Here is a 27942-nt window from a genome sequence, read left to right as displayed (position 1 = left end):
CCCATGGAAGACCCTGGGTCTTCACGGCCATCTATTTTGTGAAGTGCACCAGTCCCTCCTGCAGCAAAACAACCCCACAACATGATGCTTCCACCCCCTGTGTTTCACAGTTAGGATGGTGTTTTTAGGCTTACAAGCTTCTCCCTTTTTCCTCCAAACGTACCGATAGTCATTATGCCCAAAAAGTTAAATTTTAGTTTCATCAGACCACAGGACATGTCTCCAAAAATTAAGGGCTATGTTCCTGTGTGCATTTGCAAACATTAATCTGGCTTTTTTATGTTTCTTTTGGAGTAATGACTTCTTCCTGGCAGAGTAACCTTTCAGCCCATGTTGATACACTACTCATTTCACTGTGGATATTGACACACTCTTAACAGCTTCCGCCATCATCTTTACAATGTCTTTTGCTTTTGTCCTTGTGTTGATATGCAAATATCGGAAAAAAGCATGTTTATATCTGGGACACAGAACCCATCTCCTTCCTCAGCGGTATAATGGCTGGACATTCCCATTTTGTTTTTACTTGCGTATAATTGTTTGTACAGATGAACGAGGCACCTTCAGGTATCTTGAAATTGTACCCAAGGATGAGCCATTCTTGTGCAAGTCCACAATTCTCCTCTTGATATCTTGGCTGATTTCTTTAGACTTTCCCATGATGCTAAACAAAGAAGCAGTGTGTTTCAGGTGTGCATTTAAAAACATCAATAGTTGTGTCTCTAATTAACTCAGATGTTGCCCAAAAAAAAAATAAGCTTCCAAACGCTTGACATCATCATATGGGCAGTCCAGAATTGTTTAAAGGCATAATGATCTTAGTGTATGTAAACTTTTGACTTCGCAGTAAGTGCCGTAATAAAAATGCCTTAAAACATTCTCTCTCTCTTTCTTTCTCTCTCTCATTATTCTGACATTTGGCAAATATTAAAAATGATGGTAATCCTAATTGATCTAAAATGGGAAAGGTTTATTCTGATTTCATGTCAGATATTGAGCAAAACATGCAGATGTGTCTTTTTATATAGTGTATGTAAACTTCTGGTTTCAAATGTATATATCCAGGGGTGGGTTAAGGATAGCCAGACCCCGGGCAGTTCAGACTGTGTGGACCCCCGACAGGTCAGGTGACGGGTCATCATATACCTGAAACAGATTATTTCTGAAAAAAATAGCTGCTGAGTGAAACTATAACCAAAAAAAACATCAATTAATATAAAATTTACCTACAGTTAAAAGATTGTTTAAGCCATAGTATTGAACAGACCAATTGTAATATGTAACAAGTCTCTTTCCAATTGTCAGAAGCTTTTCATATCGATAGTGCAGCACAAACACAGAATACTGTAGAAAACATTTACAGTATCACATTTCCATTACAATAGAAACATCAGTCATTATATCAATAATAAAGTGTCAAATGTATAATGTAAAATAAATCTATATATATTTCATAAAGCTGCCAGGACCATAAACTGTAGAAAGTATCCTCTCACTAAGCCTAAGCTCAAGCACACCAGATAGTTTGGGGTTTGTTACTTGTTACATTTTATAGGTTAATTTGACCTTCAACCAATGGGACTTAGTAGAGATTTGTCTCTGGAAGCGTTACCCTTTTCCCCTGTATGATGCTGACCAATCATAAACTGGAGGCAACATGGAGGGAAAAGAAGAAAACCCCCCAGATTAGGTAAGACCTGACCTTTTCTGTGTAATAGAAGACTCGTGTTTGAAGCACCACTCCAGGACCTTCGTTTAGTTGCACCATTCCAGCACTGAAATAAAAACAAAACACTAGACCGTAGCTTTAACCAGGTCACAAAACTCTCACTAGCGGAGATTACTGTGCAGGGGAGGAGAGCGGAGGTGTGTGACTCCAGGTACTGCTCTGTATCTATCCCAGGCTGTGTGGAATAATGTCCTGGGACCTGGGGTAAACGCTGAGCGCTGTATGTGACACGTGCTGATCGGACACTGCAGCTCTCATCTCAGTCCTGTCCTGCTGCTGTGAGACTAGAGCTGTAGTGTGCGATCAGCATTTATCCCAGGTACCGGGAAGTTATTCCCCAAAGCCTGGGACGGATGCAGAGCAGTATATGGAATCGCACATCTCTGCATAGTAATCACTGGAAGTGAGATTTTTTTTAACTAGTTAGACGTGTATTATATCAGATACAGAGACAGCCAGTTCTGATATTCTCTGGGGGTGTGCTCCTTATCCTCTGCATGACACCTCCTGCATATTATTGGACAACGTCATCCAGGGGAAAAGTAAACACCCCCTTAGTTGAAGGGGAAATTGGCATAAAGTTTACAAGTTAATATCTCTGCAATGGAGATGAGAAATAAAAGAAACCATGTTTTATTCATATCTTCAGCCACTTGAATGTGAAGTAACTACTTCCTCTTTAAAGGGAATCGTTTAATAATCTGAACCTGGCCCAAACCACATATATAGGCATGCAGATCCTTGAAACCTAAATCCAATGACAACTGTAGCATCGGCGTCTCTGCCCCTTGTTAGGCAGAGACGCCGTTCCCCTCACCTCTCTGCTCCGTGCTCGGCGTCCTCCTCCCGCTCTGCTGGCAGCGCGCGCTGCTTCCCAGGCACTGTGCTTAGGGCGCGCGCGCTCCCTCTCTCTTAAAGGGGCCGCGCGCTCCATCCTAAGGAGTCCCCGGCCAATTGCCGGAGGATCTCCCATATATAAGGCACCTCCTCCAAAATGGAGGTGCCCGAGCAAAGTTGTTTGCACTGTGTCTTCCTGTGCTTCAGCCCTCAGGTCCCGCTGCTAGCCTGACTTCTCGTCCTGCCTGCCAGCCTGTTATCCATCAGTTACCTGCCTATTACCTGCCTTGTCTGTCAGACCGCTCACCTGGGAGCGTCCACCAGTTACCTGCCTGTCACCTGCCTCGTCTGTCAGACCGCTCACCTGGGAGCGTCCACCAGTTACCTCCCTGTCACCTGCCTCGTCTGTCAGACCGCTCACCTGGGAGCGTCCACCAGTTACCTGCCTGTTACCTGCTGTCTCCGTCTGCCCGCTCTCCTAGGAGCACCTGCTTGCTTTCTGCCAGCCTGCCTGGAGATCCTGCCGTCACTTGCCGTGACCTCCTGCCTGTCTACCCAGAGACTGTCCCCGTCACTTGCCGTGACCACCTGCCTGTCTACCCAGAGACTGTCCCCGTCACTTGCCGTGACCACCTGCCTGTCTACCCAGAGACTGTCCCCGTCACTTGCCGTGACCACCTGCCTGTCTACCCAGAGACTGTCCCCGTCACTTGTCGTGACCACCTGCCTGTCTACCCAGAGACTGTCCCCGTCACTTGCCGTGACCACCTGCCTGCTTACTCAGAGACTGTCCCTGTCACTTGCTGTGGCTACCTGCCCGCCTTCCCTGGGAGTCACCCGCTTCCTTACAAGGACTTCCCCTTTGTATTGCAGCTCAGAGGTTCCACCTCACGGCCCCGTTACAACAACTTTATATCTTTTATCTGTTGCAGCATACTCAAGAAATCAGTTTTGTAACTGGGCAATATGATAACTAGTGGGTGAGTGGTCTGGTGGGCATTGTTTTCCTTAGACTAATTGTTGCACAGTTCCACTAATCATGTTACCATGCCCTGTGGGTTTGAGTGACATTATTTGCAAGAGCGGTGCCACTAACAGCCCTTTGTAAATTTCAGCATCGCTGATAATGCACAATAAGCCAGGTGTCTACCTTGGCTTCATGGGAACACTGAGCATGCCGGGTATGCAGCACGGACGCAGGACACAGCCAGCTGCGGAATTTGCAGAGAACCGTCTGTGAAGGCTGGCTGTGTCCTGTCATCATTGCCTGCAGTTAATACACTGTGCCCTGATAAAGTTGGGGTGCATACGCCTGGCTGACTGCGCAATGTCAAAGAGCCAGTGGTAACAACGCTCTTGTAAATAATGTGACTCATGCTCAAAGGGGGAATAACGTGATTAGTGGCACAATTAGTCTGAGAAAACAACACCCCCACAACTAGTCCCCCACTACTTACCAAATTGCAAGCCCTGTTAAAAAAACAGATTTTATGCACAGGCAGCAATTAATAAGCCCCAAAAAAAGCCTAGTAAGAAAGGTATAAAGGTATCAATAAATACGTGGTTACAGATTGGAGATCCTGACCGATTCCCTTTAAAGTTAAAATTTCTTGGAAATTAATAGACATGAATAATAGTGATGGGCGAGCACTAAAATGCTCGGGTGCTCGTTGCTCGTCGAGCACCCGAGTATTCCAATGTGCTCGACCTGAGCAACGAGCCCAATGTAAGTCTATGGGAAACTTGAGCATTTTTTAGGCAGCTCCCCCCAGCGGTCTGCAGAGGGCCTAAAAATTGCCCAAATCGATGGGAACAGTGCTCAAATAACAAGGGAACAGCATGGAGAAGACCCCTGGAAGCACTTCTGACTCCCATGTCACTGCTGTCAACAATGTTGTCAGAAGGTATTACGCCACTTTTACGGACTCACAATAAAACATATAAAAACGAAACCAAAATGGATTTTCCTGGGAAATATGTTAAGGAACATCCTTTCCAGGGTAATGACTTGTATATAAGGCAAAATAAATAACCATAAACAAAAATACTCCTCCACACCATAGGCTATGTTCACACGTAGCGTTTTTGATGCGTTTTTGCACTTTTGTATTGCTTTCAACCTTGACATATGCATTCACCATTAAATGTCATTTTAACATTTTACAACATTATCTGGCCATGTGGTGTGTGAGACATGATCAGACACATCCTGTTTCATTTATGAAGGAGGGACTCTGAAAGTCACAAAGCCTATTTTTATAGGGCCATCAGGCGGTCTTTACTATTCTTAAAGGGCCAGCAGTCGGCCCTCACTATTCTTAGAGAGCCATCAGCCGGCTATGCTTTGTTGTTCCCATTACTAAAGAGTGGGTCTCCTATACTGTTATTGCATATGCAGTAAGTGGCAGGGCTGCCTAAAATTTGGACGCACACCAATACCCCTTTGAAAATTTGGACGCACCCCAATACCCCTTTGAAGCAACTTAGAGGAGGGCCTCCTGAAAACAATGTTCCCATTATTAGGAAGTGTGTCTCCCATACTGTTTACCTGTGCAGTGAATGCAAGGGTTGTCAAAAATTTGGAGGCACTCCAATGCCCCTTGGAAGAGACACGGAGGTCAGAGGGCCTCCTCAAAACAATGTTCCCATTATTAGGAAGTGGGTTTCCCATTGTGTTTGCCTATGCAGTGAATGCAAGGGCTGCCAAAAATTGGGAAGCACTCCAATGCCTCTTGGAAGAGACGCGGAGGAGGGCCTCATAAAAAATGTTCCCATTAGAATGGAGCGGGTCTCCTATACTTGTAATGCCCATGCACTAAGTGTATGAGTGTATGGGCTGACAAACATTTACCCCTGGGGGGTATACATGAACATACTGTATAAAAAAAATTTTTTTACAGGCATCATAAACACCCTTTAAAAAAAATTGGGTGGGTGTGGGTGAACAAGAGCAAATAGCCAAAATCAGGAAGCGTATACCCATGTGTGGGTGTGAAAAGGTGCATGGGAATCCACCTACCAAAAAAAGACACTGGATTTGAGTTTATGTTACGCTGCTATCATTCGGTGATGTTGAGAAGTCTGGTCCAATCCAGCCCTTGTTCATTTTTATAAGTCAGCCTGTCAGCATTTTCAGTTGACAGGCGGATGCGCTTATCAGTTATAATTCCACCAGAGGCACTAAAAACCCGCTCTGATAAAACGCTAGCGGCAGGCAGGCCAGGACCTCCAAGGCGTAGAGAGCCAGTTCATTCCACGTGTCCAGCTTGGATACTCAATAATTATAAGGCACAGAGGAATCACGGAGGACGTTGGTACAGTCGGCAAGGTACTTCCTCAGCATCTTCCCAAACTTTGCACTCCTTCTGATAGTAACCAGCGCCTCAGGGCCTGTGCGATGGGAGGGGCTGAGAAAACTCTCCCAGAACTTTGAAAGTGTTCCCCTGCCTCTGTTGGAGTTGTGTCTCTCTCGACTGTACTCCTTGGTTGTCCAACGAACTGTGACCTCTGCCGCAAGCGTTTTCAGATCGGAATTTTTTTAATAGTTCCGCAACAAGGGCCTTCTGGTACTGTCCCATTTTTGTAGACCTGTCTGCCTCAGGAATAAGAGATATAAAATTCTCCTTGTAGCGTGGGTCTAGAAGTGTCACCAACCAGTAATCACTGTCACCCAAAATTTTGAGAACACGAGGGTCACGGGAAAGGCAGCATAACATAAACTCAGCCATGCGTGCCAGATTGCTAACAGGCAAGACTTCCATGTCCTCACTAAGAGGACGACTGACCATGCTCTCCTCCTCCTCCTCCCTGTCCTCAGGCCATCCACGCTGAACAGACGGTATGACAGTTGTACAGGTAGTACCGTCTATAGCGCATGAAACTAGCTCCTGTTCTTCCTCCTCCTTTTCCTCATTGTCACCCAAACGACATTGGGACGAGATGAGGCTGGGCTGTGTGTAATCACCCTGTATGGTTCCTTGCTCCATCTTATCGTGCTTCGCCTGCAATGCATCCTCTTTGATTGTGAGCAGAGAGCGTTTCAGAAGACAGAGAAGTGGGATGGTGAAGCTAATTATGGCGTCATTGCGCTCACCATCTTGGTGGAGTCCTCAAAGTTTTGGAGGATGGTACAGATGTCTGACATCCTTGTCCACTCCTGAGGTCTTATGCGTGGAGTCTGAACTGAATACCGACGGCCTTGTTGATGCAGGTAGTCAACAACTGCCCTCTTTTCCTCACAAATCCTTCCCAACATCTGCAGTGTAGAATTCCAATGCGTTGGGACATCACACACCAATAAGTGAGCCGGAAGCTGCAAACACTGCTGAAGCACAGCAAGGGCGGCGGAAGCTGTAGCCGACTTTCTAAAATGGGCACACAGGCGGCGTACTTTGACAAGCAGATCCGGAAGCTCCGGGTAGCTTTTGAGAAACCGCTGAAACACGAGGTTAAGCACATGGGCCAGGAATGGTACATTGCCTCGCCTCAGAGCCGCCACCAGGTTCCGGCCATTGTCACACACGACCATGCCTGGCTGTAGGTTCAGCGGTGTCAGCCACAGATCTGCCTGCTCTTTCAGAGCTGTCCACAACTCTTCAGCATTGTGCGGTTTGTCACCTAATCATATTAGCTTCAGCACAGCCTGTTGCCGCTTGGCCGAGGCAGTGCTTCCAGCTTGTGACTGATGTGGTCATTTCGGAGATGGAGGCTGAAGAGTAGGAGGAGGCTGAGGAGGATGAGGTGCAGGAGCAGTAGACTGTGGGGGCAACCCTGATTGACCTAGGGCCCACAATCCTCGGTGTCGGATGTGTTCCCTCCCAAGGTCTGGCTGGGTCCTGGCTTCCACTATGTTAACCCAGTGTGCTGTCAGCGACATGTACTGTCCCTGCCCACAAGCACTTTTCCACGTGTCTGTGGTTAGGTGGACTTTCCCTGTATCTGCATTGTTGAGGGCACTGCTAATGTTGTGGGACATGTGCTTGTGGGGACTGCACACTGGGAAAAATAGTGGCGGCTGGGGACTGAGTACCGAGGGACTGCCACTGCAATCAGGTTGCGGAAAGCTTCCATCTCCATGAGCCTAAAAGGCAACATTTCGAGCGCAAGCAATCGTGAAATGTGGGAATTTAGTTGGCTGCGTATTTGCGCTTACATACCAAGGACTGGGGTATGGACAACTGAACGCTGCGCTGGGACAAGGACATACTTGCTGATGGTGCTAGTTGAGAGTGTGCAACGACAGGTGCAGGGCAGGAGGTATCTTCGCATGGCATGCGCCATGGGCAGGGGATTGGCTTGCACGCACAACAGCAGAAGCAGTGGTGTCACCTGCAGACACTGTTCCTGGACCCTGGGATTCGGTCCACAATGTCGGGTGCTTTGCTGCCATGTGCCTGATCATGCTGGTGGTGGTCAGGCTGGTAGTTTTGCTACCCCTGCTGATGCTGGCCAGGCAGGTGGTGCAAATGGCCTTTTTGGGGTTATCGGCAGAGTATTTAAAAAACAACCAGTCTCGGGAAGACATAACAGTTGTACTGGCAACTTCAGTCGTGTTGGTGTTACGGGGAACGGTTGCTCGCCTTCTGTCTGTGGTCACCACACTGCTTTTTCCTGCCTGTTGGGGTGCTCTGCCTCCCTCCTCCTGTGTGCTGCTGTCCTTGCTCTGCATGTCCTCCTGCCAGGTTAGGTCAGTTACTATATCATTCACCACCTTGTCTTCCACTTCCGCACCCTGGTCTTCCTTCTGACTTTCTGGCAATTGTGCCTCATCATCATCCACCTCTTGTGACACTTTCCCACCGTCACCTTCGTATGACCGTGGCTGCTCAAATATTTGGGCATTGCTACATGCGATCTCCTTTTGCCCTGCTTAAAGAGGACCAGGTGAGACGTCCGAATATATAAATGGAAAAGTGAACAGCTCTTCGGCGTGTCCAAGTGTGGGATCAGTTGTCTCTGGGCACTCGGCATGGTGGGAGGAAGGAGGTTCAGGGTGAGGAATATGCGGTCCAGACTCACAGCTACTGAGACTTAACTCTGTGGAAGACAGGGTGGTGGTGGTGGCTAAGTGAAGGAAGCATTATTTGCTATCCAACCAGTAGCCTTTTCACACTGCTCTGTGTTCAATAGTGGTGTATTGCGGTCCCCTATTAATTGGGACAGGAAGGTCGAGCGAGAAGATGTGGTTGTTTGTTGTGGCACAATTTCACGTTGCCCATGGCCTCGGCATGCACCATCACGTCCAGTTCCCCGTCCCTTCTCACGTGCCTTGCCCATTTTAAATGGAGGACAATATCTTTCACGCTCACTACAAATGGCTGAATTTGGAGCAAACTTATATGTGATCTGTGTGACGGACAAACCACAGTTTTAAATTGCTGGCCTGTAGGTAATTATTTTTAACAGCGTCGACCTCGTGTCAATAAGTTCACTGACACACTGCAACAAAATTTCAATGGAGGCCAAAAATGGCAGTATTTTCAGCACAATTATATGTGATCCGTGTGACGGACAAACCACAGTTTTAAATAGATGGATTTTTAGCGCTTTAATATGGAAAGGACCTGGCTGTATTCTGCAGTGCCAACAAGCAAATGGCGCAGATAAACGGTGTTCTCTGGATTGCTTTTTAAGCAAATAATCAGGATTAAGATAAAAAATAAATTATTCCTGGCCCCTGATACCTGGGCCTATTTCTACAAATATCTGTAAAAGCACCAGCAGACAGAACTGGAATGGACCCTCTTGCTATGTGCACTGCAGTCTGCTATATACCCTGCCTGCCTGCTTAGCATGGCGGTGCCAGGTCTGATATAGACCTGATGACGCTGTGCGGCCAGCCAATCACTGTAATGCAACAACCAACATGGCTGCGGCATTACAGTGTGTGGCAGAAAATCCCTGCATGTTGATTGGCGATCTAAAGAGCGCCAAACATGCAGGGAGGGGACTCGAGCTCCCGCCGAGCAACCCCGGAAAGTGTCACAAGAGCAGTGAGATGCTCGGGCATGCACAGAGCAGTAGCGAGCATGCTCGCTCATCACTAGTTACGGTTCATTACAACATTCCACTCTAAAGCGACAGAATTACATGACTGTCTTATCAAATCATGGCCCATCTTAATGGCTGACCCCATATTGGCAAAATATCTACCAGAGAGACAGCAAATCACCTTCAGAAAGGCAAAAAATCTCAAATGTATGTGTACCATGTGGTAGATGTGTGGCGTGTCCTAATGTCGAACATGCTCTTTCACAGATTCCCAGGGCTCTAGGACCTATTACATCACCAAACCGATAACTTGTACTTCTAAAGCGGTGGTCTATTATGCGATATGCCTGTGTCCTAAAATCTATGTAAGGCTCACAACAAGACAACTTAAGACAACAATACGTGAACACGTCCTAGGTATTGAAGCGGAGGTAAATGAAACTGATATTTCTACGTTAAAAACTATTCCCAAGCATTTTAGAATACACCATAAGTGTGACGCATCTAAACTTAAAGTTCAGGGTATTGACATGATCACCACTAATATTAGGGGAGGTAGAGTGAGCCAACTATTCGCCCAGAAAGAGAGCAGATGGATTTGGACTTTAAAAACACTCCATCCATTGGGCTTGAACGAAAATATTAGTTATGCCCCATTTCTCTGATCACCTATATCCACATTGTTTTAACTTTTTTTCTATTTCTTTAGTGTTCCTCCATGAGAGTTTGTCGTCTTTTTCTACCAAATATTCATAAAGGCATTACATGGTGATTGGCATGTTTGTATACGTGATATCTCCATTTCTATCCGTCAATGATGTTGAGGACTTCCATTCTGCTATTGGATAACATGGACATAATTGCTGGCGCTGTATGGTCTCTCAAGATCTGTAACTTTTTTCTGTGTGCGCATTTTTTGTCCATACAGTTATTATTGTATATCTTTCGCTTTATAGATGAATATTTTGAGAGATATTTTCTTATATCTTATTATGCATTTATACTATGATCTCATATAATCATGTTATACTTCATGCTTTTCTTAAAGATATACTTTATTTGTTTTGTCATGGCCAATTAACTTCTCTGACTTATATATAATTGGCTATCGCCTATACCCCTTAGATATATATATACATTTGGGATGTGCAATTATTGACAGTTTACCCCATTATGCTTTTTTTCTCTCCGGTTGTATTTGACTATATGTCTGTGGACTGGGCGGTACGCATGGCTTCACTGTTCTCTGTGGTGTCCTTGCTGGTAGTATCAATATGTGCTCCATGACGCCCGGTCACGTGGTTCCCCACGTGCTTGCGGCATCATGGATCATATGACGCGGTAGCCATGGATGCCGCAGTGTAGCGGTTATTGCCATGTGTCATGCCACGCCCTCCCTACACCCATTGGCGGAGAGACTACACCCCTCTTTTTCTATTGGCTCAAGGGTTTCTAAACCCTACCCACCTTCATTGACGCCACCCCCTGACGAAGGCAGCCGTGCTGAAACGCGCACCAGGGTGAGCGGCGTTGAGGAGCGTGTTCACATCCACTGTGGCTGTAAATATTCTATAGGATTCATGCTACATTCTTTTTGCTGCCGCTCTTTAATCTTTTTTCCTACTTAGGTGCATTTTCTAGGCTTTTATATGTATTAGGATATACTTTTACCCTGTAGCCTAAGAGGTCAGGGCACTGATACCACTTATAAAGATCTGCTACCCCCGGTATGAGCTATCTATATTAGTACCTATATATAGACAGCGGTATGACTAACCTCTTATATAGCAACTACTTCTGACCTACCTCATAAGCACCTGCACTTTTATTGAATGCTTCACTGCATTTTAACAATATATTCTTATTTTTTTGGCAGCCCAATTATGTATTTACATCAGAAAATAATCATGTTTATTTGTCTCATGCTCCTCATTAGTGCTCCTCCATTGTTTTACTATTAACTGTCTCTGTGATTCATATTTTTTTCCTGTATAAATTATAATTAATACAATTTTGTAATTTTTTCACTATTATATGGGACTCTGACTTGAAGTTTTTTTCCTCTTGTTTCTTATGTATGGAGGACTATGTGGGGCCCATTATTCTGTATGGAGGACTATGTGGGGCCCATTATTCTGTATGGAGAACTATGTGGGGCCCATTATACTGTACACTGGTTGGCCCACGACTTTGTCAAAGTTTTTCATTTTGTCCCTCTGCATGTTTTGTGTTTTACATCCCTGATGTAAAATCAGTATGGGTAATGTACATGGAAATGGCAATAATGGAAAGCTGCTAATTGGACTTTGCTACAAGCCTCCTAATATAGCTGAACACGTAGAGGATGATATGCTGCAACATATTAGAAAGGCAACAAAATCAAGTCATGGTCAAAAGTGTTGGATCCATTGAAATTGTTCCAGAAAATGAAGTCATTCTCCCAGAAAATTATTGAAATTACAAGTTTTGTTATACACGTTTATTTCCTTTACATATATTGGAACAACACAAGAAAACAGAGAAAAAAATGCAAATTGAACAGAATTTCACACAAAATAGGCTGAAAAAAATTGTTGACACCTTGCAAAAATTGTGGGTAAACAACTTTGTTTCAAGCATCTGAAGCTTGTTCAAACACAATTTTGGCAAGTAACAGCTGTGGACAATATGAAAGTCACAACTAAAACCAAATAAAAAAGGGAGAAGTTGATTCAATCTTTGCATTGTGTGCATATGTGTGCCACACTAATTTTGGAGAAAACAGAAAAAGGAGAAGAGAACTGTCTGAGGACTTAAGAACCAAAATTGTTGAAAAATATCAACAATTTCAAGGTTATAAGTCCATCTTTAGAGATCCACATGTTCCTTTGTCCAAGGTGCACAGATAATCAATAAATTTACAACCCATACAGTCAAATATGGTGGAGGTTCAAAGGTGTTTTGGGGTTGCTTTGCTGCCTCTGACTGTGTGCAAGGCATCATGAAATCTGAAGATTAGCAAAGGATTTTGGTTCACAATATAGTGCCTAGTGTCAGAAAGCTGGGTTTGCGTCCTAGGTAGTGTTGAGTAAGTATGTTCCATTAACCCTTTCGCCAAGTATGCTCGGGCTGAGCTCCAAGTATTTACAGCTGCTCAGTGATGTTTGAATCACTCCCATGTGCATGATTTGCAACTGTTTGACAGCTTTATTACATGTGAGGAATGTCTATTTCTTACATATTCCTCACATGTAATAAAGCTGTCAAACAGTCACAAATCATGCACACGGGAGCGATTCAACCATATCACCGAGCAGCTATAAATACTCTGAGCTCGTCCGAGCATGCTTGGAACAGAACATACTCGCTCAACATTAGTCCTAGGTCATGGGTCTTCCAGCATGACAATGAGCCCAAACATACTTCAAGAAGCACCTAGAAAATGGATAGAAACAAAGTGCTGGAGAGTTCTGCCCAGCAATGAGTCTGGATCTAAATCTCATTGAACACCTGTGGAGAGATCTTAAAATTGCCGTATGGAGAAAAATATTAAAATTTGAGAGTCCTCAGTGGTTGATACCATCTTTCCAGTTAGCCATTAGTCAGTAAGCTTTCGAGACTACTCAGGTCTCTTCATGAGACAGTATAATACAAAATCCGAATAGTCACATATTTATACACTACAGGGCACAGGAATAATGTAATAGATAAGACAAGTGACGTGAAGCAGAACTATTAGTTTCGGAAAAGGATAAGCAGTTGTGGCCGTAAAAATGTGTGGACACAAGTAGATCTATTCTTTTTTTTTTGTGGCGATTAGAATTCATCCTTGTTTTAAGTTTTTGCCTTGTCTCCCCTACATACAGACCCCCAGTTAGACATTTGGTACATATAATTAAGTACACATTAGATGTGATGCAGCTGAAAGTACCTGGGATCTTGTGGTCCTGATGTGAGTTGGGAATCTTTATCTTGTCCGTGGTCATTATAAATGGACAGGTTTACATTTACAGTTGGTGAGGATGAATTGTATAAGTTTCACCACAAAGGTGAAACTATCCTCCCGGTCAGTTTGCTTTCTCTCCCAGTACCTTCTAATTCTAACAATGTTAGGTTTCTGGGAGATTATACTTGTTCCTTTTATTTGTGGTTCTCCTTAGCTTGCCTTCTTTGCCATATATGAATGTGTTTTTGTTTCTCATTCAGGGTTTTCGGATTTTACTTCATACTTTCCATTCCCCTTGTTGACAATGTGTTATGGCCTCCCCTCTGGTTCCTCAGGAGGTATGAGAAACTCCTCACCGACTTATTAGGGAGTTAGGTCTGTGGTGGCGTTTTTAGTTGTACAGCTAGGGGCTTTCTTGTCTGTACAGAGACTAGTTGGGTGTAGTTGCGGCATTCTCCCCTGTGTGGGTTCTCCGGTGGTTATCAAGATACGCTTTCTGTTTAAAACATTTCCCACATTCTGAACATGAAAAAGGCTTCTTCCCTGTGTGAATTCTCTGATGTTTATTAAGATGTGATTTCTGTCCAAAACATTTCCCACAATCTGAACATGAAAAAGGCTTTGCCCCTGTGTGGGTTCTCTGATGGTTGATAAGAGTTGATTTCTCTGTAAAATATTTCCCACATTCTGAACATGAAAATGGCTTCTCTCCTGTGTGAGTTCTCTGATGGTTGATAAGAGTTGATTTCTCTGAAAAACATTTTCCACATTCTGAACATGGAAAAGGCTTCTCCCCTGTGTGAGTTCTCTGATGTTTGAAAAGATTTGATTTCTTTGCAAAACATTTCCCACATTCTGAACATGAAAATGGCTTCTCCCCTGTGTGAGTTCTCTGATGTATATTAAGACATGATTTTTGTACAAAACATTTCCCACAATCTGAACATGAAAATGGCTTCTCCCCTGTGTGAGTTCTCTGATGTATATTAAGATATGATTTCAGTACAAAACCTTTCCCACAATCTGAACATGAAAAAGGCTTCTCCACTGTGTGGGTTCTGTGGTGCTTAAGAAAACTAGATTTATGGTTAAAACATTTTCCACATTCTGAACATGGAAAAGGCTTCTCCCCTGTGTGAGTTCTCTGATGTTTGATAAGAGTAGATTTCTCTGTAAAACATTTCCCACATTCTGAACATGAAAAAGGCTTCTCAACTGTGTGAGTTTTGTGATGTTTGATAAGATTTGATTTCGCTGTAAAATATTTCCCACATTCTGAACATGAAAATGGCTTCTCTCCTGTGTGTGTTCTCTGATGGTTGATAAGAGTTGATTTCTCTGTAAAACATTTTCCACATTCTGAACATGGAAAAGGCTTCTCCCCTGTGTGAGTTCTCACATGTTTGATAAGATTTGATTTCTTTGCAAAACATTTCCCACATTCTGAACATGAAAATGGCTTCTCCCCTGTGTGAGTTCTCTGATGTATATTAAGATTTGATTTCTGTACAAAACTTTTCCCACAATCTGAACATGAAAAAGGCTTCTCCTCTGTGTGGGTTCTCTGGTGTTTAAGAAAACTAGATTTCTGGTTAAAACATTTCCCACATTCTGAACATGGAAAAGGCTTCTCCCCTGTGTGCGTTCTCTGATGTGCGATAAGATTTGATTTCTCTGCAAAAAAATTCCCACATTCTGAACAGGAAAATGGCTTCTCTCCTGTGTGAGTTACCTGGTGCCTAACAAGACTTGATTTCTGATTAAAACATCTCCCACACTTGGAGCAAGAAAATATATTCTTCGCTGTGTGAATTTTTTGATGTTTAAGAAAAGACTTTTTGAGAGGAAAACTATTTCTATATTCTGAATGTGAAAATGGCTTCTTTGCATTAGGAGCAGTTCGTTTTTTAATGCTTATTTTGTGACTTTGATTTTCCTTAGTAGTCGGTAATGAATCAGAAAACAGGATCTGTTTCAAAGGATCAGATGACAGATCATTGCAGTGAAGGGATGATGGTAAATCTGGAGTAATGGCATTCACTTCAGTTGTATCCTGTGGGATCTCAAGGTCATCTGATTTAAAAATTGAAGATGTCAGCTGTCCCTCTGATCTCCTGGTACAGACATCTGCCAAGAAGAAAACCAATTATTATTTTTTAATAAAGAATCCTTGAATTTTATATTTTTGAACATTTCTACTTAAATTGTCTGTAAAAAAGGCAAGTTATATAAAAAAAAAATCACTTATTCACCAGGACAATGACCATCTAATAGAAAACCTCATAGGATGAAGCAGTGGAGCGTGGTGTTCAACTGTTTGTTCATTCTGGCTCCCAAATATGGAGTAAAAGGCGCAGGCTCTGTCCAGCCACTAAGATTAGGGTGCCTGGGACCAGTAGTACTATCCAGTCTGGCAGTATACGTGTGTGTGCTGTCCAGCTGGAGTAATCTGCTCCCTGCTTCAGCAATTTGGAAAGCACCGCACCCTACTAAAGCTGGAAGCATATTGCCGGAAGCTGCCAGATACAGCCTTGTTCTCCTCTGGTTCAGTCCTCTGTGCTCAGCTCCCGGCTTGTGTATTTGTTTCCAGCTGTGACCTCGGCCCGTTTACTGACTACTCTTGTGTCTTCTGATTTTGTATTTTCTCTATCCTCTTGGTTCTGACCCAACTACCTGAATATTCTTCTTCCCATCTCACTCCACCGAATAGCAGGTAACACCGTGGCCCAAGCCTAGGGGTCTCTGTGTAGGTTCAGATCCATGTAGAGGTGTTAAAGGGTGATGAGCAAAGTAATTTGTGAAATCTGTAAACAGGGTAGATAGTGACAAGCCTGTGCGTGGTGGCCATCTTTTGAGCATTCCTAATAGCTAAATGGCACACCTTTCTTTCTTAACCTGCCATGTGCCCAAACAGTAGTGTACAACCGTATATAGGGGATTGTCAGATTCAAAAGAAGTTGGAAAATAATTTGTAAGGTCCATTTGTTTCCTATTATCCTTTGTGAAGAATTCCGAAGTTATCACCACATAAAGTGACACACATCAGATTTGAAAAATGGGGCCTGATTAGAAACATAAAACTGTGGGAAGTGGTTAAATCAGAGGATTACTGAAGTCAAAAACTGTGTCTACAGACAATAACACATCTACTGAAATGATTAAACTCAACAGTCTTCATCAGAGAAAAATGAGTAACTAGTGGTGAAACCTCTCTGGGGTAATTGGAGTATGGGGCTCGGTGGCTCTTGGCAATCTAAACTATCATAAGGGCCAATATTTTCTGGCAGATGAGTGTCAAGAAGAAATATTAGACATTAAAGTGAACTTTTTTATAATACTGCAGAGCTGAGGTGTCTTAAATTTAGATCTTGGGCATTTGGAAAAGGCAATGGAGACCTTTTTGAAAGACTACAAGGGAGTTACAGACTCACATAAGTGAGGCCGGCCGATCCCACCACAATCAAACTATCATAGAAAATGAACTTGTAAAAAAAAGAAAGAATATATAAACATGTAACATCCCCAACAACAACGTATGTATGAAGGGAGAAATCCAACACTAAACTGGAGTTGCACTCATTTATGGTTGACCATTTGGCGCGAACAAGCCGGAACCCCGAACACGAACCTGAATTTGAAATGCCGAACAAATTCACTCAATACTATTTATGATGTGGAGTGAATCCATGAAACCAGGGCTGGAGCCATGCCAACACATCTCCTGCAGGCGTGAATAAATGTATATTACAGCCATCAGCCACGCACAGCTTAGAGATATATCATGGCACAGGTGGAATGTTTTTTATGTAGTTTATCACAATCCTGTTTGAAGTTAGTTGGTTTTAAAAGAAATTGAACAGTCAGGATAAAGGGAAACTCTGCTGTTATTGTACAGAAATTCACACGTGTCCCTCACTGGACATTTAATGTTATCAATCAAAAAAGCGAAGTTTGGCCAGAAAGACTGGACCTGGTCTTGTAGGAACCATATGAGAACATTCAGCAGCACAGAAGGGAGAGAAGGTAGATTCATCCAATAAGATATCAGGGTTCCAGGAAGCCAACAGCATCATTACCCTCCGCTTTCTCTTACAGGCCCATCATAATATTTTTCTTCAAGTGATTTTCTAATTTGTCAGCACATTCTACGTACGCTGTCATTTGGCTTTATAGTTTACAGACCTGGGCAGGTAACGGTCAGCGTCTCCTAATCCCAGGGGTAGGTAGATCCTCCAGGTTGTAAGTTCTATAGAAAAGGGCTTTCACAATTACACAAAGTAATTTGAATATTTTCGGACGGAGGAGAATGTTGTGGTCAAGCGGCAAAATGGTGATCACACGATTGTGATACGGCCGGACTACACCACCGATAAAGTAGCCACAGACAGGGACTGAGAAGAATCTGTGACTTCTCTGTATTCAGTGGTTACTACTCACCTGTGTAGTCATATGTAGGAATCTCCTCTTTACACCGCTCATCACCCCTCACATATGTCTCTGTAGTATTAATATGGGTCAGATCTTCACCCTGAAACAAATATGATAAAAGTCAAAGACAGATGGAGAAGTTACATCTATGATCAGATCTAATCCTGCCATCTCCACCGTTCTCATTACACAAATATAAAACATAATAATGGTGGATAAAACAGAACTGAAGACAAGACCTTTACAGCTGTCTACACATCATAGGGGAAATCTCATGATATCTTCTCTGTATCTACCTGAGGAACATTGGGATCTTCTTGTTTACAGTCCTGTGGAAGAAGAGGACGGGGACATCTCTCTGGTGTTGTCCTCTTACTGGATAGATCTGGAGGAAAGACATACAGGGACTGAATTCATTCTTTACATACAGATAATTATAGGCCGTGTGTATTTAGTCCTGTCTATTACCTGGTGATGTGAGGGGCTGGGGAACCTCCATCACGATGTCCCTGTACAGATCTTTGTGTCCTTCTAAATACTCCCACTCCTCCATGGAGAAATAGACAGCGACATCCTGACACCTTATAGGAACCTGACACATACAATGATACCGTCATCCCCCAATCCCTTCATAGCTTTACTATGAAATGTCCCAGCATTCCTCATTCCTAGCAGTGTCACCTCTCCAGTCAGCAGCTCAATCATTTTGTAGGTGAGTTCTAGGATCTTCTGGTCATTGATGTCCTCATGTATCAGGGGGTGAGATGGAGGCCCCATGATTAATCTCTGGTTATGGAGAGAAACATTAATAAATCTCACTACAGACATTTCCAGAGTCCTCACCTCTCCAGTTCTGTCCATCTGTTATTCCCATAGATAAGAATGATGTAATGTGACGTCATCAGAATCTCTCACCTCTCCAGTAAGCCGGAAGAGGATCTCTAGGGTGAGGTGTAATATCCTCTCCACCATCTTGTCCATCATTTTCCTGGATAAATCAGCAAAAATGTTCTTATATAGACGATCTTCACTGAGAGGATCCAGTATTTTAGAGATCTGAATGAGGAAAAGATAAGCTGATTGACCATTTTTCTGCAAACGATGATGCGGAATCCAAAATGTACCACGAGTACCCTTTATCCCTTAATCTGGTGTTCAGGTCTATTGCCTGTATACTAAAATCTGTGACATTCGAGCAGTACCTTCTCAACCATAAAAATTGTCCCTTGGGTTTTCCTCTTTTTATGGGGATGCGGGTGGTGGTTATCCCACTTCAATAGTTTATTAGTCATTGAAGGTTTATGGTAGATGAGTGGCCCATTACAATCCTTCTTGATCAGTACATGCAGGAAAGGCAACTGGTAATAATTGGTGTTGGTCGGCTCCTTTAAACAAAATGTACTTTTCAGGTTATATCCTCAGTACCCTCCCTTTTCATCCCTTCTTTTGAGGTCCACACAGTCAGACTCTACTGGCCCTTCTCCCTGCGAGTGGCGGGTGTGTATCGCCCTGCGGGCCCCTCCCATCAGTTTGTGGATGACTTTGCCACTTGGCTTCCAAACTTTCTATCCTATGACATCCCCACCCTCATAATGGGAGACTTTAACATCCCAATAGGCAATTCCCTCTCCCCATCTGCCGCTCATCTTTTATCGCTAACTTCCTCCTTCGGCCTTTCACAGCTTACTAATTCTCCTACACATGAAGATGGAAATACTCTTTGACCTGATCTTCGCCCGGCTCTGTTCAATACATGACTTTACTAACTCTCCTCTTCCGCTCTCTGATCACAACCTTCTTTCATTCTCTGTCAAGAACTGTCACCCTGCTCAAGACACCCCCACTTTCCACACTTATAGAAATATACATGCCATTAACACCAAGAAATTTATGAAAACGTTGCAATCATCATTGGCCCCAATCTCCTCCCTCTCATGCCCTGACTCTGCACTGAAGCATTATAACGAAACATTGCAATGCGCCCTGGATGAAGCTGCACCTCCTACACAGAGAACAACTCGGTACAGACGGCGACAACCCTGGAACACGCTGCAAACACGTTTTCTCCAGTGGGGCTCCAGGTGTGCCGAACGGCTGTGGACAAAATCTAATCTGGCTGAAGATTTCCTCTATTATAAATTTATGCTTAAAACCTATAACTACGCCCTTCACCTCTCCAAACAAACCTACTTTAACAACCTCATCATCTCATGGCCCAATAATCCTTAACATCTGTTTGACACTTTTCACTCTCTCCTTAATCAAACAGCACAGGCCCCAACCACCAACCTCAGCACTGACGATCTGGCCAATTATTTCAAAGAAAAAATTGACCATATCCGACAGGAAATTTTCTCTCAATCCCCAAATGTTATGCATGCTCCTCCCTCCCACACTGTATCTTGCTCATTTTCTGACTTCGAACAAGTCACGGAAGACGTGACAAGGCTCCTTGCTTCCTCTCGCTCTACCACCTGCACCAGTGATCCTATTCCTTCACATCTCCTTCAGTCCCTTTCTCCAGCTGTCACCACTCACCTAACTAAAATATTCAACCTCTACCTCTCATTTTGTATTTTTCCCTCCTTTTTTAAACACTCCAGCATACATCCATTTCTTAAAAAAACACCCCTCGACCAGAACTGTGCTGTTTACTACAGACCTGTTTCCAATCTTCCCTTTATATCTAAACTCCTGGGACGACTGGTCCACTCCTGTCTAATACGCTATCTCTCAGATAACTCCCTTCTTGACTCTTTACAATCTGGTTTCCGCTCTTTACATTCTACTGAAACTGAACTCACTAAAGTTTCTAATGATCTACTAACAGCCAAATCTAATGGTCACTACTCCCTGCTGATTGTAATGCTGTAATGCACACGCCCGGGCTGAGCGGCGTGTGCGTGTGATTCCACTGGACCGTGCCGGAGAGTGAATGCCTGGAGGGGCGTAACTAGGTATTCACCCGATCCGACCAGGGTCGCACGACGGCATACGACGCCAGTGCACCAAGGAGGAACGGAGCAGAGGGACCAGGTGCTACTCCAGGACAGACCCCGGACACGGCTGTTGACCCACACAGGGGAATACAGGAACAGACTGGTAGGCTGGCACACAGACTGGCGGGAAAAGGCAGGCACGACTGGTATGCAGGCAGGCGGGTATGCAGGCAGGGGGGTACAGGCAAGCACGGCTAGAGTGCAGACAGGGAGGCACTAGCAGGTAGGAACACAGGCGGGATAGAACCCAGTACACACTGGGACTCAGGAACAGAACCACAGATGTGGCGGACAAACACAGCAGAGTGAGGCCGCCCAGAGAGGTGAGCGAGAGCAGGGCAGGACAAGACCGCCTGGAGCGGTGAGCAAGAGTAAAGCAGGACAAGGCCGCCTGGAGCGGTGAGCAAAGGGTCTGAGCTGAGCGAGACTGCCGGAGCAGTGAGCAAGGAGTCAGAGCAGGACGAGACCGCCTGGAGCAGTGAGCAAAGGAGTCAGAGCGGAGCGAGACTGCCGGAGCAGTGAGCAAAGGAGTCAGAGCGGAGCGAGACTGCCGGAGCAGTGAGGTAAAGGAAGAGAGCAGAACGAGACTGCCGGAGCAGTGAGAAAGAGGGAGCTGAGCGAGACTGCTGGAGCAGTGAGGTAAAGGAAGAGAGCAGAACGAGTCAGAGCAGGCTAGAACCGCCGGAGCAGTGAGCAAAGGAGTCAGAGCAGGCTAGGACAGGGCTCTGTTCACACGGAACAGACAGGAAGGGAAAGGCAGAGCCAGATACCCACAGGGTACTTGCAGTGAAGTAGCGAGTGGACCACAAACTCACAAACGGGAGTACAGAGACAACAAGCAGGAGCTAGGTACGAGTACAGACTCTGCAGAAAAAGGAAAGGAACGGACATAGAGGCAAAACAGGTAAAGGATAGGAGAGAGTTCAGACTGGAACTGAGTGTACGGAAGAGACCGACACTGCAGCGGGATACAGGAGCGGGTCTGGGAATACGGCCCCCAGAGAGGCGGGACGAACAGGCAAGGAGCGTGTTCAGACAGGACAGACAAGATACAGGAGCGGGTCTAGGTAATCGGCCCCTAGAAGGCGGGAGGAACAGGCTAGGAGCGTGTTCAGACAGGACAGACAAGATACAGGAGCGGGTCTAGGTAATCGGCCCCAAGAAGGCGGGAGGAGCGTGTTCAGACAGGCCTGGAAATACAGCCTCCAGGAAAGGCAGACAAGAGAACACAGAACGGGACCTGGCACCTTCAGAGTGCAAGCACACACTGAATGAAACACAATGCTCAGGCAGGGATTGATTGGAGCAGCTGAGTTATATACCAGGTGACAGACAGCAATAGGCTGAGGACGCACAAGGGGTGTGACCCACAGCAGGTACAAAAAGCAGGAAGTGATCGGGCGCCGCCCTTAAGCAGCAGAAACAGACACAAACAGACAGCATGGAGGGAAGCCAGAGAGACATTCTGGACTGGAGACCAAGTGCGCGCTCTTGCACAGTGGGAGATGGACCACTATGCAAGGTCGCCGCCAGGTATATTACACTGATTCTCCTGGATCTCTCTGCAGCATTCGACACTGTGGATGGGGTTCCGGTTGTTTTCTACTGGTCATGAAGATCCACGTATACTCGGACCCGGTGTCCGGTATATGCTAATAATATGTCCGAGACGGTTGGACTAGGGGACGCCTCTCCTTCCCCTCCCCGCTCGCTAGCCCACCCTGAGAGTTGGGGTACTCGGAAGCCGGGCGACTGTGCAGGGTGGATGTAGTCGCGGCCTAGGCCCGGTCAGTGCCCAGGGTTGTCACATTAAAAAGTTAAGGGCTAGGAGGGACGGTGACAGTGATTCGAGTGGTGTGAAAGACTACGCCACCTGTGGTTTCTGGTGATCCTCCACCAGCGCTGCATTCAGTCCTCTGAGGCAGGATGTAGTGGCAGCAGCAGATGGTACTACTCCCCACAGGAGGAGCAGGGCCTCAGGGCAGAGGAAGCAGGAGGATGGGAATTGTAGTGGGAGATGTGGTGCGGTGTCGTGCAGTGCCGCGTTGCAATAAGAAACCGGAGGCCATAGGGGTAGTCTTCCAAGCTTTACTCACGGTAGAATGCACAGCCCCAAGGCTTCTCCCTGCTCCTCACGGCGCGCTGCAGCCACCAGGACCGGGGGTCGACAACCTCCGAGTAGTTCAGGTGCTTTGGTCAGGACCCCGCACCAGAGTGTTCCTAGACTTTTCCCACTAGGTCCTCTCCTGTCCGTGTGTGGTACGTGTACTAAGGCCGGGTCTCCCTCTGGACTATGCACAGAACAAGGGTACGGGTGGCAACTCCGCTCCGTCCGTTACCCGGTGGGATCCACTGAGCCTCCGGGCTTCTCCGACTAAGACTTAAAGTGACAGAGTCAGATATCGGGGGCCGGTACCCCTTTTGCAGCAGGAATCCCTCTGACTAGGCCAGAATAGTGAGGACAGGTGGCGTATACCGCTCCGTCTGCATCCCCCTGGGATACTTTTGCTTGCAGACCTTGTCTCCTCTGCTCCACTCCAGGCCTTCTTGGGTAGGGACCTTGACCGGGTAGAGACAGCCGTTAACTTTAACCCGCTCCTCGACTCAAGGCCAGAGTACGAGGACCGTGTCCCCATCAACTGCAGGTTCACACAGAAAGCCACGTTCAGTGATGAAGATCACAATCAAAAGACCATAAGCCAAAGATGGCCGTTTATTAAATATGAATTTTGTTGTGTAACCTAAATGTGCGTCCTCCACCCTCACCCACTACTAGGTTCCCCCTATCTTTTGTCCCCCCCCATCTCCACTTATCCCGGGTGGGGCAGCACCCTGGTGCATATGAGCCCCCCCCTTAGGTGGGAGAGGTGTAGTGTTGGATGCAGAGGTGGGGTCCTGACCGTTACACCATCCTTACCTCGAAGGGGAGATACCACACCTCATTAAAGAGATGCAGTACCCCTGTGGCGACCGAACCATCAGGGCGCCACAGATCTACCTCTCTGACCGCTCCTTCACTGTGTCTTTTGCTGGCTCCCCTTCTTCTCCCCTCCCCCTTATTGTCGGGGTTCCTCAAGGATCAGTCCTAGACGCCCTTCTTTTCTAATTATATACCGCTCCTATTGGACAAACAATCAGCAGATTCGGTTTTCAGTACCATCTCTATGCTGATGACACCCAATTATACACCTCTTCTCCGGACATCACCCCTGCATTATTACAAAATACCAGTGATTGTCTTTCCGCTGTCTCTAACACTATGTCCTCCCTCTATCTAAAATTGAATCTGTCAAAAACTAAACTACTCCTATTTCCTCCCTCCACTAACCTATCTATGCCCGATATTGCCATTTCCGTTTGTGGCTCCATCATTACTCGCCAGCAACATGCTCGCTGTCTTGGGGTCATACTTGATTCAGATCTTTCCTTCACTCCTCACATCAAATCACTCGCTCGCTCGTGTCATCTACACCTCAAAAGCATCTCTAGAATTAGAAATTTTCTTACCTTTGACTCTGTAAAAACTCTTATGTAGCTCTTATTCATTCTCGTCTGGACTATTGCAACTCTTTACTTATCGGTCTCCCTCTTTCTAAACTTTCCCCTCTCCAATCCGTCGTGAACGCATCAGTCAGGGTCATATTCCTTGCCAACCGACACAACGATGCCTCTTCCCTGTGCCAGTCATTGCACTGATTGCCCATCCAATACAGAGTTCAATATAAACTTATCACTCTTACCCACAAAGCTCTTGATGATTCAGCACCGCCCTACATCACCTCCCTCGTCTCAGTCTACCACCCTACCCGTGCCCTCCGTTCTGCTAATGACTTAAAACTAAAATCCTCCGTAATCCGAACCTCCCACTCCCGTCTCCAAGATTTCTCGCATGCTGCACCAATTCTTTGGAATGCACTACCCAGGACAATTTGATTAATTCCCAATACCCACAGTTTTAAGCGTGCCGTAAAAACCCATTTATTTAGACTGGCCTATCACCTCAACATACTTATCTAACTGTCCCAGTTTTGGCCCATATTAAAATTTTCTTCAAAATCATGCTCATACCATCCATGCACTGCATAGCCTCTGTCTGTACTGTACACATACTGGCTGGCGATCAGTTCATGTAGTGTTATGTACTTACCCTATTTAGTATATTAAGGCTGTATTATACAATATATGTACATTTTACCTTTTGTGTCTCCCCTATTTCCTTATAGACTGTAAGCTTGTGAGCAGGGCCCTCACTCGTTTTAATATCTGAGTTATGCTTATTCTGTAAAGTCTGTATTGTCTGTGTAAGTACCCCCTAAAATTGTAAAGTGCTGTGGAATATGTTGGCGCTATAAAAATTATTATAATTAAATTCAGATGTAAATCTCAGGCCCACTCTATTGATGTTGAGTTCCCTGACAAATTCAAAAGATTGTTCACTCGTCCCTGACCAGATGATAAAAATGTCATCAATATATTTGTACCATACCCCAATATATGGCTGCCATCACTTATGACCATCCCTGAATATTGTGGATTCCTCCCACCAGTCCAGGGATAAGTTAGCATATGAGGGGGCACAGAGGCTCCCCATCGCAGTACCCCTGAGCTGGTGGAAGTACTTCCCGTCAAAAAGAAAGAAGTTATGAGTAAGAGTGAATTTTAGAAGATCCTCCATGAAGTCATTATGTCTGCTACACTCTATTGACCTGGATTTCAGGAAATATCTTACTCCTCTGATACCATCCTCATGCGGTATATTACTGTACAAAGCCTCGATATCTAGTAAGGCCTGCTCCCCTACATGCATGTATACATGCTCGAGGGTCTACATGTAGGGGAGCAGGCAAAGGGAAAACCAACTCTAGAGGGATTATTCCAACTTCAGGACCTCAGGCGATACTATGGGAACATTACACTGTGTAGGGGCATCATACATCCTGCATAAGGGGGATAATGGGGGCATTACACTGTGTGGGGGCATCATACATCCTGCATAAGGAGCATAATGGGGGCATTACACTGTGTGGGGGCATCATACATCCTGCATAAGGGGCATAATGGGGGCATTACACTGTGGGGGCATCATACATCCTGCATAAGGGGCATAATGGGGGCATTACACTGTGTGGGGGCATCATACATCCTCCATAAGGGGCATAATGGGGGCATTACACTGTGGGGGCATCATACATCCTACATAAAGGGCATAATGGGGGAACATTACACTGTGTGGGGGCATCATACATCCTGCATAAGGGGCATAATGGGGGCAGTACACTGTGTGGGGGGCATCATACATACTGCATAAGGGGCATAATGGGGGCATTACACTGTGTGGGGGCATCATACATACTGCATAAGGGGCAAAATGGGGGCATTACACTGTGGGGGGCATCATACATACTGCATAAGGGGCATAATGGGGGCATTACACTGTGGGGGGCATCGTACATACTGCATAAGGGGCATAATGGGGACATTACACTGTGTGGGGGCATCATACATCCTGCATAAGGGGCATAATGGGGGCATTACACTGTGTGGGGCATCATACATCCTGTATAAGGGGCATAATGGGGGCATTACACTGGGGCATCATACATCCTGCATAAGGGGCATAATGGGGGCATTACACTGGGGCATCATACATCCTGCATAAGGGGCATAATGGGGGCATTACACTGTGTGGGGGCATCATACATACTGCATAAGGGGCATAATGGGGGCATTACACTGTGGGGGCATCTTACATACCGCATAAGGGGCATAATGGGGGCATTACACTGTGGGGGCATCTTACATACTGCATAAGGGGCATAATGGGGGCATTACACTGTGGGGGGCATCATACATACTGCATAAGGGGCATAATGGGGGCATTACACTGTGTGGGGGCATCATACATCCTGCATAAGGGGCATAATGGGGGCATTACACTGTGGGGGCATCTTACATACTGCATAAGGGGCATAATGGGGGCATTACACTGTGGGGGCATCGTACATACTACATAAGGGGCATTATGGGGGCATTACACTGTGTGGGGGCATCATACATACTGCATAAGGGGCATAATGGGGGCATTACACTGTGTGGGGGTATCATACATCCTGCATAAGGGGCATAATGGGGGCATTACACTGTGGGGCCAGTAAAGGGGTCCTGTACTATGAGAACAATACGTTTCCTCCCTTCCTGTCTCCATAGTTGGGTCGTATGTATCTATTATAGGAAACAGAACAAAAACCTTGATTCTTATAAAGGGGCAACACAAGACCCCAAAAGAGTCTCCGTGCTGAAGGGGTTAATGCCCCCTGCCTCCAGTAATGGGGGAACTCCACATACCTCCACCTGCAGAGCCGCCACCACATATATGGCTGCTCTGTGCGCACAGGAGCTGTGATGAGGTCACAGGAGGGGAGGAGTCAGGGGGTCACATGATCAGGGGCCTCAGTGGATGCAGGACTCTGCTGTGCTGGTTGTCATGGTGCTGGATGAGCTGAAGTTTATGTGTGGGGTCAGGAGGGGTTTACAGTGTGGATGTAGCAGAGCCGTGTGTGTACGAGGTGTACGGAGCGGAGCCGCGTGTGTACGAGGTGTACGGAGCGGAGCCGCGTGTGTACGAGGTGTACGGAGCAGAGCCGCGTGTGTACGAGGTGTACGGAGCAGAGCCGCGTGTGTACGAGGTGTACGGAGCAGAGCCGCGTGTGTACGAGGTGTACGGAGCAGAGCCGCGTGTGTACGAGGTGTACGGAGCGGAGCCGTGTGTGTACGAGGTGTACGGAGCGGAGCCGCGTGTGTACGAGGTGTACGGAGCGGAGCCGCGTGTGTACGAGGTGTACGGAGCGGAGCCGCGTGTGTACGAGGTGTACGGAGCGGAGCCGCGTGTGTACGAGGTGTACGGAGCGGAGCCGCGTGTGTACGAGGTGTACGGAGCGGAGCCGCGTGTGTACGAGGTGTACGGAGCAGAGCCGCGTGTGTACGAGGCGTACGGAGCAGAGCCGCGTGTGTACGAGGCGTACGGAGCAGAGCCG

At 45.8% G+C, this 27942-nt stretch overlaps 1 protein-coding gene across 1 annotated transcript; it reads right to left on the bottom strand.

The window, feature by feature from the left end:
• Positions 1 to 13460: 13460 nt before the first annotated feature.
• On the bottom strand, positions 13461 to 27312 carry LOC141218910 (uncharacterized). The gene is made up of 7 exons (XM_073665966.1): positions 27254 to 27312; positions 18825 to 18965; positions 18591 to 18695; positions 18378 to 18501; positions 18206 to 18294; positions 17919 to 18009; positions 13461 to 15608 (listed from the first exon to the last, which is right to left on the bottom strand). The coding sequence occupies exons 2-7, from the start codon at positions 18891 to 18893 to the stop codon at positions 13912 to 13914; spliced, it is 2175 nt and encodes a 724-aa protein (XP_073522067.1). The 5' UTR covers positions 18894 to 18965; positions 27254 to 27312; the 3' UTR covers positions 13461 to 13911.
• Between the last annotated feature and the right edge of the window lie 630 nt (positions 27313 to 27942).

This window comes from Phyllobates terribilis, unplaced genomic scaffold, assembly GCF_046119375.1.
Source record: "Phyllobates terribilis strain yellow unplaced genomic scaffold, ASM4611937v1 Scaffold_251__1_contigs__length_2838608, whole genome shotgun sequence".
Classification (NCBI taxonomy): Eukaryota; Metazoa; Chordata; class Amphibia; order Anura; family Dendrobatidae; genus Phyllobates; species Phyllobates terribilis.
Note: the sequence above shows the minus strand (reverse complement) of the source record. Positions and strands in the feature narration are given on the sequence as shown.

What these genes read in the sequence shown, in the direction of transcription:
- LOC141218910 (XM_073665966.1), bottom strand. Translation starts at nt 18,893, where the DNA reads ATGATGGACAAGATGGTGGAGAGGATATTACACCTCACCCTAGAGATC. An exon ending in TCTTCCGGCTTACTGGAGAG is followed by an intron (nt 18,696 to 18,824) that starts GTGAGAGATTCT and finishes CTCCATAACCAG; the next exon opens with AGATTAATCATGGGGCCTCC. An exon ending in TCCTACATATGACTACACAG is followed by an intron (nt 15,609 to 17,918) that starts GTGAGTAGTAAC and finishes TCTTCTTGGCAG; the next exon opens with ATGTCTGTACCAGGAGATCA.